At 41.4% G+C, this 15,892-nt stretch overlaps 1 protein-coding gene across 17 annotated transcripts in view; it reads right to left on the reverse strand.

Annotated features, from left to right (window-relative positions):
• Asap1 (ArfGAP with SH3 domain, ankyrin repeat and PH domain 1) overlaps positions 1-15,892 on the reverse strand; it is a 299,561-nt gene that overhangs the window by 62,529 nt on the left and 221,140 nt on the right. For 9 of the 17 annotated variants that reach the window (XR_015624060.1, XR_015624061.1, XM_087557335.1 and 6 more), the window contains 4 exons: positions 12,728-12,803; positions 11,497-11,583; positions 4,475-4,575; positions 1,303-1,372 (listed from right to left, as the gene is read on the reverse strand). Coding sequence is in view for 14 of the 17 variants with exons in the window: in XM_087557335.1 (XP_087413461.1) it covers positions 1,303-1,372; positions 4,475-4,575; positions 11,497-11,583; positions 12,728-12,803 (334 nt within the window). In the remaining 3 variants the exon portion in view is untranslated. 17 annotated transcript variants of the gene reach the window in all.

Raw genomic sequence — 15,892 nt, forward strand, 5'->3', positions numbered from 1 at the left:
AGAGCTACTCCTAATCTTATGAGAAACTGCCAAATTGACTTCCAAAGTACTTGTACAAGTCTGTAATCCTACCAGCCGTGGAGGAGTGTTCCCTTTGCTCTATAACTTCACCAGCATGTGCTGTTGCTGGAATTTTTGATCTCAGCCATTCTGATAGGTGTACGGCAGAATCTTGGAGTCATTTTGATTTGCATTTCTCTGATGACTAAGGATATCGAACATTTCTTTAGGTGCTTCTCAACTATTTGAGATTGAGAATTCTGTTTAGCTCTGTATCCCAGTTTTTAACCTGGTTATTAGGATTGTTGCTGTCTAACTTCTTGAGTTCTATTTTGGATATTAGTTCTCTGTCAGATGCAGGGTTATTGACGATTTTCCCCAGTCGGTAGGCTGTCATTTGTCCTAATAACGGTATAGACTGTGTAATTTCCACTTCTGTGTGATACATTTCCCATTATGGCCTTTATCCTCCTTGAGAATTAAGATGATTTTTTTTTAAGTATAAAAATGCCAAACCAGAAAGGCCCTATTTTACTAGTACACTCTAACAACATGACTGAAGATTTTTCATGCAATGTTTCCTATTACTTTTTCAAGCCAAAAACAAAAAATCCTCTACTATCTTTGTAGTTTGTAGGTTTTTCAGGATAACAACTAATTCTATATTTCCCAAAGATCTTACGATTATAAAGTCAAGTCCTATACGACTTAGGTTGAAGGGCAAACCAAACCAAATCAAATCAAAACAATCAACCAAGGCCACCATGAGACAAGAGAAACCAGTAATTGTGAAGGACCATCCTAAATGACATGGCCCAAATTTACAAAGTACAGGAATCTCATCTGTGCTGGCTAATTTTATGTCAACTTATACAAGCTAGAGTCAGGAACTCCAGTTATGAAAATGCCTCCATAAGATCAATGGGAGAAGGCCCAGTCTACTGTGGGTGGGGCCACTCATGGGCACCATTGTGGTCCTGGTTTCTGTAAGAAAGCAGGCTGATGAAGCCACAAGGAATAAACCTGTAAACAGCACCTCTCCATGAGCTCCACATCAGCTCCTGCCTCCAGGATCCTGCCCTACTTGAGTTCCTGTCCTCACTTCCTTTGACGATGAATTGTTACGTGGAATCAGAAGCAAATCAAACTCTTTGGGTCAGGCTGTTTCATCACAGCAATACTAGTCTTAGCTAAGACACTGTCAGAAATTCATGCTGGTTACGTCAGTTCATTTGCCCTGGAGCTGAGGAGGCTAGAGAAGAAAGCATGAGGACAGATAAGGAAAGACTTGGGTTCACTTACAGTTGCATGTGAAATGGTCAGTATCCCATTCTTGACAGCACACTTCCTTCTTTGCCACACTTTCCGGATCCTAGGGAGCAAGTCAAACAGAACTTGATATTGTACATGATTCACTTGGAGTGTGCAATCATGTGGCAGGAGGCAAAGCAGTAATTATGAAGAGTTCTCCCCAGATAAAACCAGCTTCCTCCCCAAACTGCACAAAACAGAAAATCCCAGATGTCTGTTATTATGCCAGGCAGAAAGAAGGAAGTTCAGATAGGCAGGCATGTAGAGAGAAGCTCACGGTAGAAATGTTTTTGACAATGAAAAATGGAAATGACAATGGAAAAAAGAAACAGACTCTAGTAGCAGAAAAAATACATTTGTTACAGTTCCTACACAGAAGTTCCCTTCTCTAGGATGGGGTGCAGAACCCCACAGGAGATAGTGCTAATAAGAATTTTTAGCCACATCTCTGATTCTTTCCTAAAAGGCCTTGCAAGTAGACTGCCTCCATAATTAATAAATAACGGAGTTTAAACTTAAGACATCAACTATGCAAGGAACAGTCAGGTGCTGCCTTAGAATATGGAGAAAAGAGATTAGGGCTCACATGGTAAGAATATTCCATATTTGGGGAAGAAAGAAGAACTTTCTTCTTGCGGGGGGTGGGGGGTAGTGGTAACTAGAATCCTCCTCTGGAAAATTTAACCTTGTTAAGACCATTCATAAGTAGACGTGACACACTTTGAAAAATTTGAGCAAAGGATTAAAACAAAAAAAGGCTGTTTCTTAAATAGCTCCCATCAACATATTTTCACAAAGCCCTAGGCACAGGCATAAGGCTAGACATAGGTGGACCTGTGTGCACTCCTGCAACCCACCCTCCACATACTCCTCTTCACCTCCCAATAAACACACACACTCGCACATGCATGCATGGGTGGGGCGAACTCGAGAACAAGAGTGAGTGAGCCATGGATCTGCATTGCTTGGGACCACAGCCACCAGGTCCACAGGAGCAGGGACATCCTGAGCAAGGAAAGAAGTCAGGCCTTCTGCTGCCTTATAAGAGTAGCACCAGGAGGCCACTGAAGGTTTTCTAGGCCTATAACCATATTCTGTCATGCTTCCTCCCACTTCTTAAGTCCGTCTGGTAAGAATACAAAACATTATTTGTGTGTTATTTAACTACTAGAAGGAGTTTGCTCCAAAGCATGCTGCACAGAGGGAAGGGAAAACCTACATCATTGGATTACATGTAAACTGAACATACAAACAAAATCCTAGTCTCTTAGGGAAGGAATAAGAACCATCATCTGAGAAATTGTCCTTAATCACAGTCACATGATCCACTTTCTTGTACAAGGACCGGGACCATGCTTGATTAGAGGAAGCACCTGTCAGTCACACCTGCAGCGGCTTTACTCAAGTGCTTCTGCGATTATTTCATCTCTCTCACAGGAGCCTGTTAAGATCCCAGCAAGACACTCCTTGCCTAGCCAACACCACTTAATCCCTCTCTACCAACAGACTGCTGACCTGGAGGGATCAGTTCCTATGAGGTTCATTCAATTTACTTAAAATTTCTTTCATTAACCTTTCTTATTCACATATATTATGGAAACATAATATAAAATAAGTTCTCATATTTTCTTACACAGTTATTAGAGCCAAGGAAATTAACAAAGGCTCTTATCTTTTTGGCTGAGATAGCTAATGAGGTGCTCCTGGTCACAGAGGAAAGAGGACATTCCGAAGACATCCCCTGCCTAGGTGTGGGCAACTGCACCTGCCCTTTGTGAACTCTTGACAGCCCCACCTTGCCCCTGGGAAAATGAGCTCATACAAGTAAGAAAGTATCGGTGGGGCTTCAGTCCGTGTTATCATGTGGCATTCTCCTAGCAAAGCTTTATGGTTTTGCTCATGTACCTTAACCTCTTAGAGACTGTCTATCTGTGTTATCTGTATCATGATGGTATCTGAGACTGCTCTGAGAAAATATACACAATGGCTCCTCTAAGTGCCTTTGAGGCATAAAGTTTTAAAGTTATTTAAAAAACTAAAATTGTTTTTTCTTATTTTACAATAATTTTTAAGTAACAAGTATTGTAAGATTGGGTTAAAAATTACTAATGCAATTTGTAGGAAAATGAAAATCACACAACATACAAGTGCTTACTCTTAGCAAGAGGGTCTGTCTTCATGTAGAAGGATTTCACTATTTTTCTCTTCCCTAGAAACCATCAAAAGCAACTCTGGATTATTAGTACTTATCTCTCACATATGAAAATAAAACATTGATATGCTTTCTTTGTTTCTAACTCTAAGATAACTCCCCTGTGCTCCCTTCCTTACCGGCTCTCTCTGGTACAACCTGAGCACAGGGCGTTGGCCATGCTGCCACCGAACTATCTCCTTTATCTTTCTTCATTTCTGCCAAGGCTGCATGACAGTAAAGGCAAGTTCCCTTAGCCGTCTGCTTCAGATGCTAGAATGTTCGCTATGTGTGTGAGGTGAATGTTTGAAGGGGGAACAGACCAAAATAAAGGGGTCAGGACAAGCTTGTGCCAGTTTCTGTCTTGAATGCGTCCAGAGCAGTCAAAGGCAGTATGGTCCTTTTTGACAGACACAGGTGAGATGCTGGGTGCTAAGCCAGAGCACCCCGGATGAGGTCTGGGCTCTCTCTCACTGTCAGTTCAGTCCTGTGTGATGGGCATAGGTGAGGAAGAGGCCCAGCAACATGGAGCAGGTGCTCACAGAGAACACCGAGGGTTCAACTACACACGACTCACAAGAAAGACTTCACTGAAGCAGCCGAGATGACAAGAGGCACATTATTTTTAGTTAGAAAAGGAAGGGTATGTGTTAGATTGGTTGTGACAGGGACAATGTCATAGGATACTAGCAAGGTTGGGGTTTGGGCAGCCAGGTGCCGTCTCAAGGAGAGAATATGACAGTGATAAAGCAGAGCTGAGTTTCTCTCTTCTCAGTTTTCCAAAAGTGCAAGTCACAAGCCAGAGGTGCTACCTGGATGCAGAACAATCAGGTTAGGTCAACTATTTGAGCAGAACCAGCTCAGAAAGCTTTTTAAGTATGTTTTCTCAACAAGAGCCTAGACACAATTCCAGGGAGAACACTGCATGGGCGTGCTTGCTTCACAGTGGCCTAGCCAGGGCTGGACACATACCCGTCACTCTTCTTCAGCAGAAAGCCCTTCTTTTCACTGCCATACTCCTTGTTGCCCTGGAGCTGATGCATACTGTAGCCACCTTGCCGGCTCTGAGAGTCCTGGAAGACAGAAGAACAGACTAGCAAATGTCGGAGACTGCTCTGTTGGGCCACTGAGCCTTTGCCTGCTGGTCTGCCAATTATGGACTCTGGGAGCTGTCAAGCCCTACCTTTTATTTTAGCAGAGGAAGCAGGACACGTCAATATTTGCCACACACGCAAAGCAAGTCCTAGGCAGAGCCTAGAATCCAGGTCTAGTTTAGTACTAATTCAAACATAAAAGAAACGGTGCTATGCTCAGCCCCTGTTTCTACTTGCAGCAGGAAGCAACAAGAATGGCTAAATGGGAACAGAAGGCAGGGAGTGTGCAAGCTCACAGTGCTCTTCCCTCTGCTGTACCTGGTCCCCTATACGTGTGTGCTAGAGTCCTCTAAATAAAGGACATCTTCATTAAAAAGATTTCAGAGCAGGGTATTGGCAATTAGCATACAAATCTTGTAACTAACTATACACTGAGCAGCTATAATTAGAATATCTGAATTCTGATACCTTTTGATTATTGAAATGTACAAAACAGTCCTGGATTTGAGAGCAGTTTAGACCTCTTGAGTTACCCAGTTGGGAAACTATGCAAACATTCCAGAAAAGGAATAATCTGCCTATGGCACTCTGTGAAACAGACCTATGCCAACACTTTTAGTCTGAAATCAGCGTCCTATGGCACGAGAAGTCTAGGACGTGACAAAGCATGCATACTCCAGCAATGGAAGCAAGCAAGCCTGGTTTCACTTTGGCACTCCACTGGTACCTAACTACGGACTCTAAGGACAGGAAACAAACAATGGTCATAATATGAGAATGCAAGAAGTAAAATACAAACAAAATAAACGAACAAACATTAAGTGGAGCTGCAGCATGAGAACACAGGTCTCTAGGCACACAGTGGGACAACGTATTCTCACAAAATGTATTAACTTACTCTTCTAGACTTCAATCAGGAAGGGCAAAGCAACACAGAAAAAAAGGCAGAACATTTGAAAATAGTTAATTGTGTTAAAAACTTTATCAGCCGTAACTTTAGCAGTTTGTAAACTATACATAGAAAAGACGATTGTAAAGATATACTAGAAAACACATCTTGATCATAATAGACTTTGGATGATAAAACAGTAAAATACTTCTATATCGATCAAGTTTTACGTATTTTAGCTTATGTGTGGTTAATAATAGTTAACCATGATTAAGGATGATGAGGTAAATGTTAACACCATTCAAAATGTGGGAGCAGAGAGAACCAACGTCTCATTGAAACCAAAATAAATTGAATACTCAGAAAACCAGAGCCACATATTGTGATGTCCTCTGTATTCTTGTTTCCCAATTGAAATGTGTGTGTACAACAATGCCAAGCAACCAGAGCTTCCAGGGACTAAGCCACTACCTAAAGACTATACATGGACTGACCCTGGACTCTGACCCCATAGGTAGCAATGAATATCCTAGTAAGAGCACCAGTGGAAGGGGAAGCCCTGGGTCCTGCTAAGACTGAACCCCCAGTGAACTAGTCTATGGGGGGAGGGCGGCAATGGGGGGAGGGTTGGGAGGGGAACACCCATAAGGAAGGGGAGGGGGGAGGGGGATGTTTGCCCGGAAACCGGGAAAGGGAATAACACTCGAAATGTATATAAGAAATACTCAAGTTAATAAAAAAAAAAAAAAAAAAGAAATGTGTGTGTATGTGTGGATGCACCCACATACGTAGGCACCCATGTGTGTGGAGGCTAGAGACCACTGTCAGGTAGGTGTCTGCCTCAATTACTCTCTATTGCATTTTTTGAACAGAATCTCTCATTAACCTGGGATCTATCACCAATTTGCTAGATTAGCTGGCCAGCAATCTCTAGGGATTTTTCTGCCTCCAAATGTCCAGAGGTGGAATTATGGGCATACTTGGATTTTTTATGTGGGAGCTGGGGTTCAAACTCAGGTCCTCATGATTATACAGCAAGCACTTTATTCCTCTCGCCAACAAGACCATCTTTCCAGTCCCTGAAGAGAGGGTGGTATTATGTCCAGTTACAAGAAGTAACTGAGATTTGATGGTACAGAAGGAAAGAGCTACTGTAGCCTCTGGATATTTATCCACGGCTTGTGTTCAGCAAACAGTGAAAGTCAGGAGCTTCTCTTGACATTCAACCTTTCTCTAGTTCCAACAGTACTTGGAGGAACACTGCCAGGAAAATATTGCTTTGTAAAGCTATTCTACAGCTGATGTGAACGCTGTGTTCAAAGACATGCCCCAAGCATCTCCTCTCCGAGGGCCAGAGAGACTTGAGATCCCAAGCATAAGACTGTCTAGAGGATGCTCCTACTCCGACCTGGTAGTCTGTGCATGATGAAGGGAAGGGGTTGCAAGTAACACTCTTCTGTCTGTCTGTCTGTCTTCTTTTCTTGTTTTCCAAGGATACTTTTATTTTATTAACATTTATTTTATCTATGTGAGTGTGTTGCCTGCATGTAGTCTGTGTACCATGTGCATACCTGGAGCCTTCAGAGTCTGAAGAGGTGATAAGACCCCCTGCAATTGGAATTGTGAGTGGTTGTGAGCTACCATGTGGGTGCTGGGAATCGAACCTGGGACCTCTGTCAGAGAAGCAAGTTCTCTCAACTGCTAACTCATCTCTCCATCCCTATTAGTCACTTCTTCCTTAATGTAAGAAAGTTTGTTTTCAACAAGCCAGATTCCTTCCACGAAGTTGAACAAATCAGCTTATCTGGGGTAGGGATGTAGGGCAGAATGAGATCTAGGGGTCTCTTGCAAAATTTATTAACATTTCTTTTTACATTCTTTTATGTACTCATGTACATATGTATATATGTATTATGCATTTATTTAGTGCGTGTGTGCATGTGTGTGTGTGTGTGCGTCCGTGAGCGTGCGTGCTCATGTGCACGCAAAGCAGGAGGATCATTTCCAGGAGTCAATCTCTCCTGAAGGTTATCAGTTCTGGTGGCAAGCACCTTCACCAGGTGAGCCATTAGATCTGCATTTTTTGACTTTCTGTATAATTCCAGAAATTACTTATTAATGACTTTCTTGGGTTAATAAAGGCATATAAATTAGTTTTACTGCATTGAGAAATAATGGCCATTCAGCTTACTTAGTAGAAGGACTTTTTTATTTTTTGCTTTTCTGAGACAGGGTTTCTCTGTGTAGCCCTGGTTATCATGGAACTTGCTCTGTAGATCAAGCTGGCCTCAAACTCAAGAATCTGCGTGCTTCTGCCTCCCAAGTGCTGAGATGACAGGCTTGTGCCTCCATCACCACCTGGTGCACAGTCGCAGTATCAATAAATGAAAGGATGAATTTAGTTTTGAAAAAGTACTGCAAAATTATCAGCACTACTTATAATTTGATGCATATAACTGAAGAATGACATAGGTCTTGAGTTCTTTGATAGCATGAGAGAAATAAACAACATATTCAGGAAAGAAAAATGCCAAGTCCTAAACTCATTTAGGCAAAAACATGCAACAGCGAAAATAAACAATGAACTTGAAACCTTTGGGTAATTTTATGCCAAGAGCTAGGAAATGTATCTACCTCACGGAATCTACCTTACTGATTTCCAATTCGACCTCCTATACCCTAGTAGAGATAGAGAAATCACTTTCTTTGAAGCCACAATGACATGTGATATGCACTGTTAGTCTGTAAAACCTCATCCCTCTGAACTGAATGTAATTCCTATTCACTGATTTAATGGGTTTGTGAATGTTTTCGGTATTCAATTGAAAAGCAAACCTTTACCACAGAGCTTCAAGTTTACAATGGCAGGTGTGGCTGGTGAGTGCCTGAACTCTGGGTAGTGTTTGGCACACTGAGGAGAGAGGGAGGAGCAACAAGCTGAGTAAGTCAACTTGCATCCACATCATGAAAGGCCCATTAGTTTTCAGATACTTTACACTTTCAGATACTAGACACACAATGTATAGAATCACTGTTAGAAGAGTTAACAGAAATATTCACACAGCAAGTAGTTCTTCTAAGTTAGGCTACTTCATAAGGTGAAGATCAGTCATTTCACTGAACATTTTAGTAAAAACCCGATGCTTTAACCTGAAGGAAAGAATGCGCTTGCTTTCCCAGTACCTGGGACCCGCTCACAGCCTAACTCTTTAACAGTTGCTAGGTTGTTTTCCCTTTGCACTGGTTTATTTGAGTGCCCCTGTGTGCTGCAGTCAGAGGACAACTTGCAGAAGTTGGTTCTCTCCACCACACGAGTCCAGGAATCGAGCTAAGGGTTATCAGTCTTGGTGGCATCTTGTTAGACTATTTGGCCCCCTAAAATTCTTGAACTTTCTAGTTAATTGTCAACGTAATACTATCCTGAACCACCTGGGGAGGAGAGTCTGGTGAGGTCAGCTTGGCCTCTGGAAGGGCTCATGTTTATTGGATTAACTGAGATGAGAAGAGCCACCCACCCTGGATGCCCCATGCCCACAGCAGGGATCCTGGAGAGAACCAGAGCAGAGAAGTGAGCTGAGCACTGGAAAGCACTCATTAACTCACTGCTCTCTGCTCCTGACTGTTTCAAGTCTCTGTACTGACTTGCTTGCAATCATGGACAGTAACTTTGAACTGCCTATAATATATATATTGCTCTTGTTAGGGTGTTTTATCATAGCACCAGGAAGCAAAACTAAGATGGTTTCTTTAAATCAAGCCATGTTAGAAACTGGCAAAAGGTTAATTAGGTTAGATGATTTGCTGGGTGCTTTTCTCATGAAGTATTTTTGATTACTTTGCACTCTTCTGAAATATTAGAAGAGGACAAGAACTCTCTGGTAGATATTATCCTTCAAATTCACTTGGTAGATAGTTTCTATTACCTCAAAGTCGCTAAAAATAATTACTTGATATGTTATTTTGCAATAAGAGGTGATAGCATTAGAAAGGGGTGGGTAGGCATGCTGTGAAATGTTAATTTTAGCTATAGAACACTTAGGAGGAGTGACAATTAAAACCCATTAATCAGCTTCAGGTAGAGTTAAATACCAATCACATCATGCTCATTTCACCTCCCAGATACTCCTTTTGTTATGAAACTTTGCTTCTTCACAAACCTGAGCACAATATAGCAATACTTATATAAAGCAAAATGAACCCCCACCTGCAACCCTGGGGTAACAACACAAAGGTAAGAAATGGTTTTGTGGGAACCAGTAAAGCCATCACAGCTTTCTTTAGACACATGTTTAGTCTTTCCCCTTTCCATTTGGGCCTTTCTATTGCTTGTACACTTAAAAATCATTCAAGATTACTTCTCTTAGGGTTTGCATGTCAGCAGAGAGTATCTGTGCTTCAGCTTCCAATAAAAAAAACTTTCCCTGCTGAAGGGCTTTGCAATGCCATAGGAAAAACAATAATATCAACCAACCAGATCCCCCAGAGTTCCCAGGGACTAAACCATCAAGCAAAGAGAATACATGGCTCCAGCCGCATCTGTAACAAAGGATGATGGCTTTGTTGGACATCAATGGGAGGAGAGGCCCTTGGTAATGTGAAGGGTAGATGCCCCAGTATAGGGGAATGCCAGGGCGGGGAGGAAGAAGGGAGTGGGTGTGTGTGGGAGAACTCTCATAGAAGCAGGGGGAGAGGGGATGGGAGGGGGTTTTTGGAGGGGAAACCAGGAAAGGGGATAACATTTGAAATATAAATAAATAAAATATTCAATAAAAAAAGGAAAAAACAAACAAACAAACAAAAAACCCCTTCCCTTGAGATGGTCTCAGGCTCCTGATCTCAAGCACAGTCACAGCCTGAGTCTGCAGTGGAGATCATGCCTCCATTCACAGATGGTCATAGGAATCGGCCTACTCTGATGGGGCCAGGAGAGCAGGAGACTAGCTACCATTAAGGTTTGCCAAACTACCAAACATTTGTAAAACCTGAACTTGGAGAGGAAAAAGGAAAAAAAATATTTGTAAGATACAGTTACAGCCTTAGAAAAGGAAACCCTTAAAGGCTACAGTATAAGGCCAGTTTCTAGTGCATTCTGGGGGATGGTGATAAAAGGAGGGTGCTTTACCTTTGGCCACATGAATCCATTCAGAAATTTCAGGAATTTAGAAAACAGTGATGTCACTGTTGGGCACTATCATAACAGTTTGGGGACTGACAGAACAAATACATCTTTTATATGACCATTAAACACTGCATTTAAATACTGCATAGACAGGCACATTTGACTTCCGTGTAACAAATGACACTATACCCTCTTTAATGAAGGGATCTACACTTAGCACCCAGACTACAGCAGCCACACAGCAGGTATCAATGTCTGGAAAAATCACATTTGTAACTCAGGGCCTGTGAGTTTCATTAATCTAAATCCACCACTCATTCTATACTATTAACATCTAGAGACCATCTTAACTGAATTTTCTTGATTCTGGGGCAAATTTGGAAAGGACTTTTATCAAAATATTTCCTTAAATCTCTGGGTAAAATGAAAGACCATTTCTGGCCTCCCAGAATGATAAGCATGGTCTGAAGAAGAGAATTATGAGGTGGGCTGCTTGCTTTAAAGGTTAACATAAAGAAAAATCTAAGGCTACAAAGTAGTAGACTCCAGGGTACCATTTATTTATGAGGAGGTGAAAGAACACAGTTTCTTCTTTTTTGAGACAGGTTCTCACTATGTAGACCAGGCTGGCTCTGTAGTCAGAGAGCTCTGCCTGCCTCTGCCTCTCAGTGATAAGCCTTAGAGGCCTGTGCCACCTTGCTTGGTGGGAACACAGCGTCTATACTGGGCATCACTATAGATACATAGTTCTATCTTTTACCTCATCTGTCCCCACACCCACCCCAGTAGGAAGTTATCAATGTGCCTGTTTCACAGATTGAAAAACACAAAGGGAATCACAAGCAGCCTCACTTACACTGTTAGCCCTGCTGGGAACATATAAACCACCTACTTCTTTCGGATCAAGCTGCAGAGAGGATTTTATTAGGTCTCGGAGTGCAGTTAACTGTTTCTTTTCTTCATCTTGGGTTTGCTTTATCTACGAAAGAAAAAGTCAGACCTGTTATTTTATCATTCATTTTAAAAACAAAGCTTAATTATCCAAATATACTACTCACCAAACAATTCAATTTCATAGTCATAGTAAATCTTCCCATTATAGTACTCATACTGCCTGGTACATAAGAGACAGTCTAATCTTGGAAAAATACCCAGAGTTTAGAATTAGCAAGTTATGTACCAGGCATTATTATTAAACAGTACATAGTGACCCCAAAAGCTCTCAATCTATTTAATAAGGTTAGAAAATAATGCTTGTAACATTTATTTCTAGCTTTTGAAAGGATGGACAGAAAGAATGCCATGGTAAAATTATATGGGTCAGAAGAAAATCCTATGAATGACTGAGACACTGATCACCAAAGCATACACCAAAGTTTACATAGAACTGCACCAGGACCAGGATTCCTGCTGCTTATTTCAATCACTTGGGATTTAACTATCAGTGATCCATGTTCAATAATTGAAAAAACATAGGTATCAGGCTGATAATGAATAATCTGAAATGTATGGAAGTAGTACTGTTCTATATTTTCTTGCAATTTGGAATATTTGCATATATATATGAATATGGTGGGGCAAAAGTATAAATATGTAATCAACTTGTTCCACATAGCCTCAAACACACAGGCTAAACATAGTGTCCTACTATATATAGTTTCTGGTATATATGTACACAACTTTTTTTGATTGTGATGTGGCTATGTGTGGAATTTTCTTTCTATGCTGTCAAGCCAGTTTGGTCTTCAGAGTTTCAGATTTTAGAGCATTTCTCACCAGGGATGCCTGTTACTTGTAATTCTAAAACCTTTTCTAAAATTAGGTACTCAGATTCCTAATACAGTTTCTTTTAATGTTCATCAGTCAAGTTATTTCCAAGTTACAATTATTCCATCTCTAAGTATGTACACATACCCCTCCCCTTCTGAAGTTTACTGTTTCATTTCTTATTTGCTCCTCCCACTCTTCACAGCCTGCAGAGGTAAGATGCTAAGATGAAGGCTCTCTGCCAGGTTTACACTGACCTATCTCTGAGCTAATCTGCATAATCCCCTTTCTGATACAGACTTCAAACAGATGGATGCTTCTTAAACGTTAAATGCACATGCTACATAGGGACTTACATTATATAAGTCAGCAGCCAGCTTTTCAATGTACTGTTTCAGTTTATCAGCTGTTTTCAAGCCATCCTGAAAGAAACTACAGTGGAAAACAGTGACTCACCAGCAGTAAAAAGGAGGAATATAATTATGTGCAAAACCCGAGGATTCTTGCCACCTCTCTCTCCCCACACCTTCTCTAAGTAGTTTCCATATAATAAACATGAAGTCAAGTTCAGCACTTGCATAAAGATGTGTCAACAAACAAATTTATGGCTACTATTTGAAGTCACAGTCAGTGCAGATAACACTTGCAGTCCTCACTGATGTCACATGTGTTAACATCCACACACAGATCACTTCCTTGTGGCTGGACCATGTTTGAATCAAAGAGAGAAAGAAAAACTAGCTCCTGGCATTGAGAAGTCCAACTGCACACTAGAGAGTCAGGTCGGAGGCGGCGTGTGCTGACGTACAGGTTTCAGTGTGCCAAGGGTCTGGAAAGCTGCATGCTACACTGCATGGATGGCAAGCTGCATAACTCCCCTGTGATAGCAAGAGCTGACAACTGAAGAACCTTTAGTACGAGCTGAGCACTGACTCACAAGTCCCTCTGTTGGCTTGCTTCTCATGGGCCAAGCACTTCAGCTTCCTCTCCACGCTGTAGAGAATGCACAGCGAGGCTTTATACCTTACCAGGTCCACACAGTGGTGGGATTCAGATCCAGGACTGCCTGATACCAAGTCTATACGCAAAGCTGCAGTGAAGTGAGTTCTTATCTTGAGCAAGTGAAGCTAGTTCTTATTGGGGAGGGGGAGTTCCTCAGGACCCTCCCCTGGGGTTCAGTTTACAGAAACCAGGGCATAGGTGTTTGGTACCCCCATGCTCTACTGCCCCTTTCTCTAAGTCTTGCCCTACCCCATGGGATTATTTCCCCACAGACTTGTGGTCTGCCTTGTGTTCTCCAAACAAGTGACGAGGATCATTTCCCTGCCATGCCACAGTGGTCTTGGTGCAATGTAGATGCCCTAAGGAGAAGGATTTTTGAGTCCACTTTGGGATCTACACAAAGCCTCACATCCTCGTTTTCCAGACTCTAAGCCAGGCCCCAAATTCCTGTATCTAATATTGGGCTGATACTTTCTTCCACCCTACAATCTTTAACACTGTGGAAAGCACCACCCTATTTAACTATACAGACATTTCAACAATTTCAAGCAGAGCTACACTAGAGTGCTATATTAGACCCCCTGCTGAAGAGGTTTTAGATGTAGATGCTGGGCGCCATCTCATGCTCATCAAATCAAAGTTTCTGGTATGCCATCTAAGGTGTGTACCCTCGAGTAAAAGACACCAGCTGCAGCAATGGCTGTACCACATTCTAGTTCCTAGCTTGCGTGGGCACTGTAGTAGTAGTTGGGGAGGCTGACTGCAGATCATAGTTGTTGCAGGTTCAAGTTCACCTATGTAGGTGAGGCAGAGCAGAGAAAGATGAACAATGTGGAGAAGGGGTATAGGGGCTCTGTTCTCTTTTCCTTTCTCCACTCAGCCCGTTGTCAGCGACACTCACTTTTAGGGTAGATCTTGCCATAGTTAACTCTCTCTGTAACATCCCTCAAGACACAGCTGGCGTGGGTCAGGGGTAGGGTGGGGACTGCTAATTCCTGGGTGATTCTAAATCTGGTTAAACTGAAATTGTAGACAAACCATTCCAGATACTTTTTGTTGGTAAAATTCAGTCTTAAGTGTGATTATTTTTATTTAATGTATATGAGTACTCTATCTGCATGTACACCTGCATGCCAGAAGAGGGCATGAGATCCCAGTATAAATGCTTGTAAGCTGGGAATTGAACCCCTGGAAAAACAGACAGTGCTTGTAACAGCTGAGCCATCCGTCCTTCCCTGTGATTTTTATTCTAGTTATAATGCACAACCATCATGTAATTCCAGAACATGTCCATAGTCCCAGGAAGAAACTACTCACTTGCCCCTTCCTACTAATCACTAATCTGATGTCTCCAACTTTTCCTAGAGAGTTCACAATACACATACATGTAATCTGCCATGTGGTCTTCTGTATCTGGCATAATGTTTTATATGTTCATTTGTGTTAAAAGTATGCATCAATGTTTCATTCTTTCACATGGCTAAATACTATTGTACTGTATGGATATCCCCCATTTGTTTAACTTGAAAGGTAAACATGTTTCCAAGTACTATAAATAATAGTTACATAATATTCATTCATCTACTTTTTCTTATGTACATACCTATGTTTGGCTCTTCTGTGTATTTATTTTAAAACTTTTACAAACAATTGTACTACCTTACATTCCTACCAGTGATGCATGGGTTTGCTGTTTTTTTCATAGCCTCTCCAAAACTTACTTCCTATTTTTATTTTAATTATAGCTTTCCCAGGCAATATGAAATGGCGTTTCACTTCTGATTTTTATTTGTCCTTCCCTAATGATTAATAATGCTGAATATTTTATCATGTGATATTTTCCAATTATATATCTCTTTCAAAAAAATGGTTGCTCAAACTCTTTACCCACTCAAAAAAAAATCAGAGTATCCTTTTGTTGTATTCTTTGTACTTCTGTATTCTTTATTAGGTAAGGGGCTTGCAGATGCTTTAGCCCACTCAGTGGGTTGTCTTCCTGTTTTCCTATCAATATCTTTTATAAACAAAGCTTTGAATTTTGATGTTTGACAAATTTGGCTTCTGTGGTTACTATGTCAGTACTGACATATGTTTAAGCAACTACTAAACAAGTGCCCCTATGGACAAGTTACTGATCATTCTGAAGTAAAGTGTCCTGACTGTGTGATATCAAGGGGAAATCACATTGAAAACCGGTGAGCCCAGACATCCTGGACTGTACATAAGTTCCTGGGGGTGTTACTTGTTAGTATAATCTGTTATGATGAAAGAGGAATGCTTGTAAACGCTCTTGACTCTGCAGATCACAATAAATCCCGGAGTAAAAGAGTGGGTGGTTTGTTTAGAAAGTAGGATGCTATTGGCAATGTACACGGTGAGTGAGCAGCGATGTGGGTGAGCTGGAACAGGTAAGGACAGCTAGTTTCTGCTCTCTTTCCAATGTAAACACTAAATCCATACGGAGGTGCTGTGATTCCCCAAAGTATTGTGCAGCAAACTTCCTGGTAAGCACTGGCTGG

The sequence above is a fragment of the Rattus norvegicus genome, chromosome 7, assembly GCF_021556685.1.
Source record: "Rattus norvegicus strain SHRSP/BbbUtx chromosome 7, alternate assembly SHRSP_T2T, whole genome shotgun sequence".
NCBI classification, from domain to species: Eukaryota; Metazoa; Chordata; class Mammalia; order Rodentia; family Muridae; genus Rattus; species Rattus norvegicus.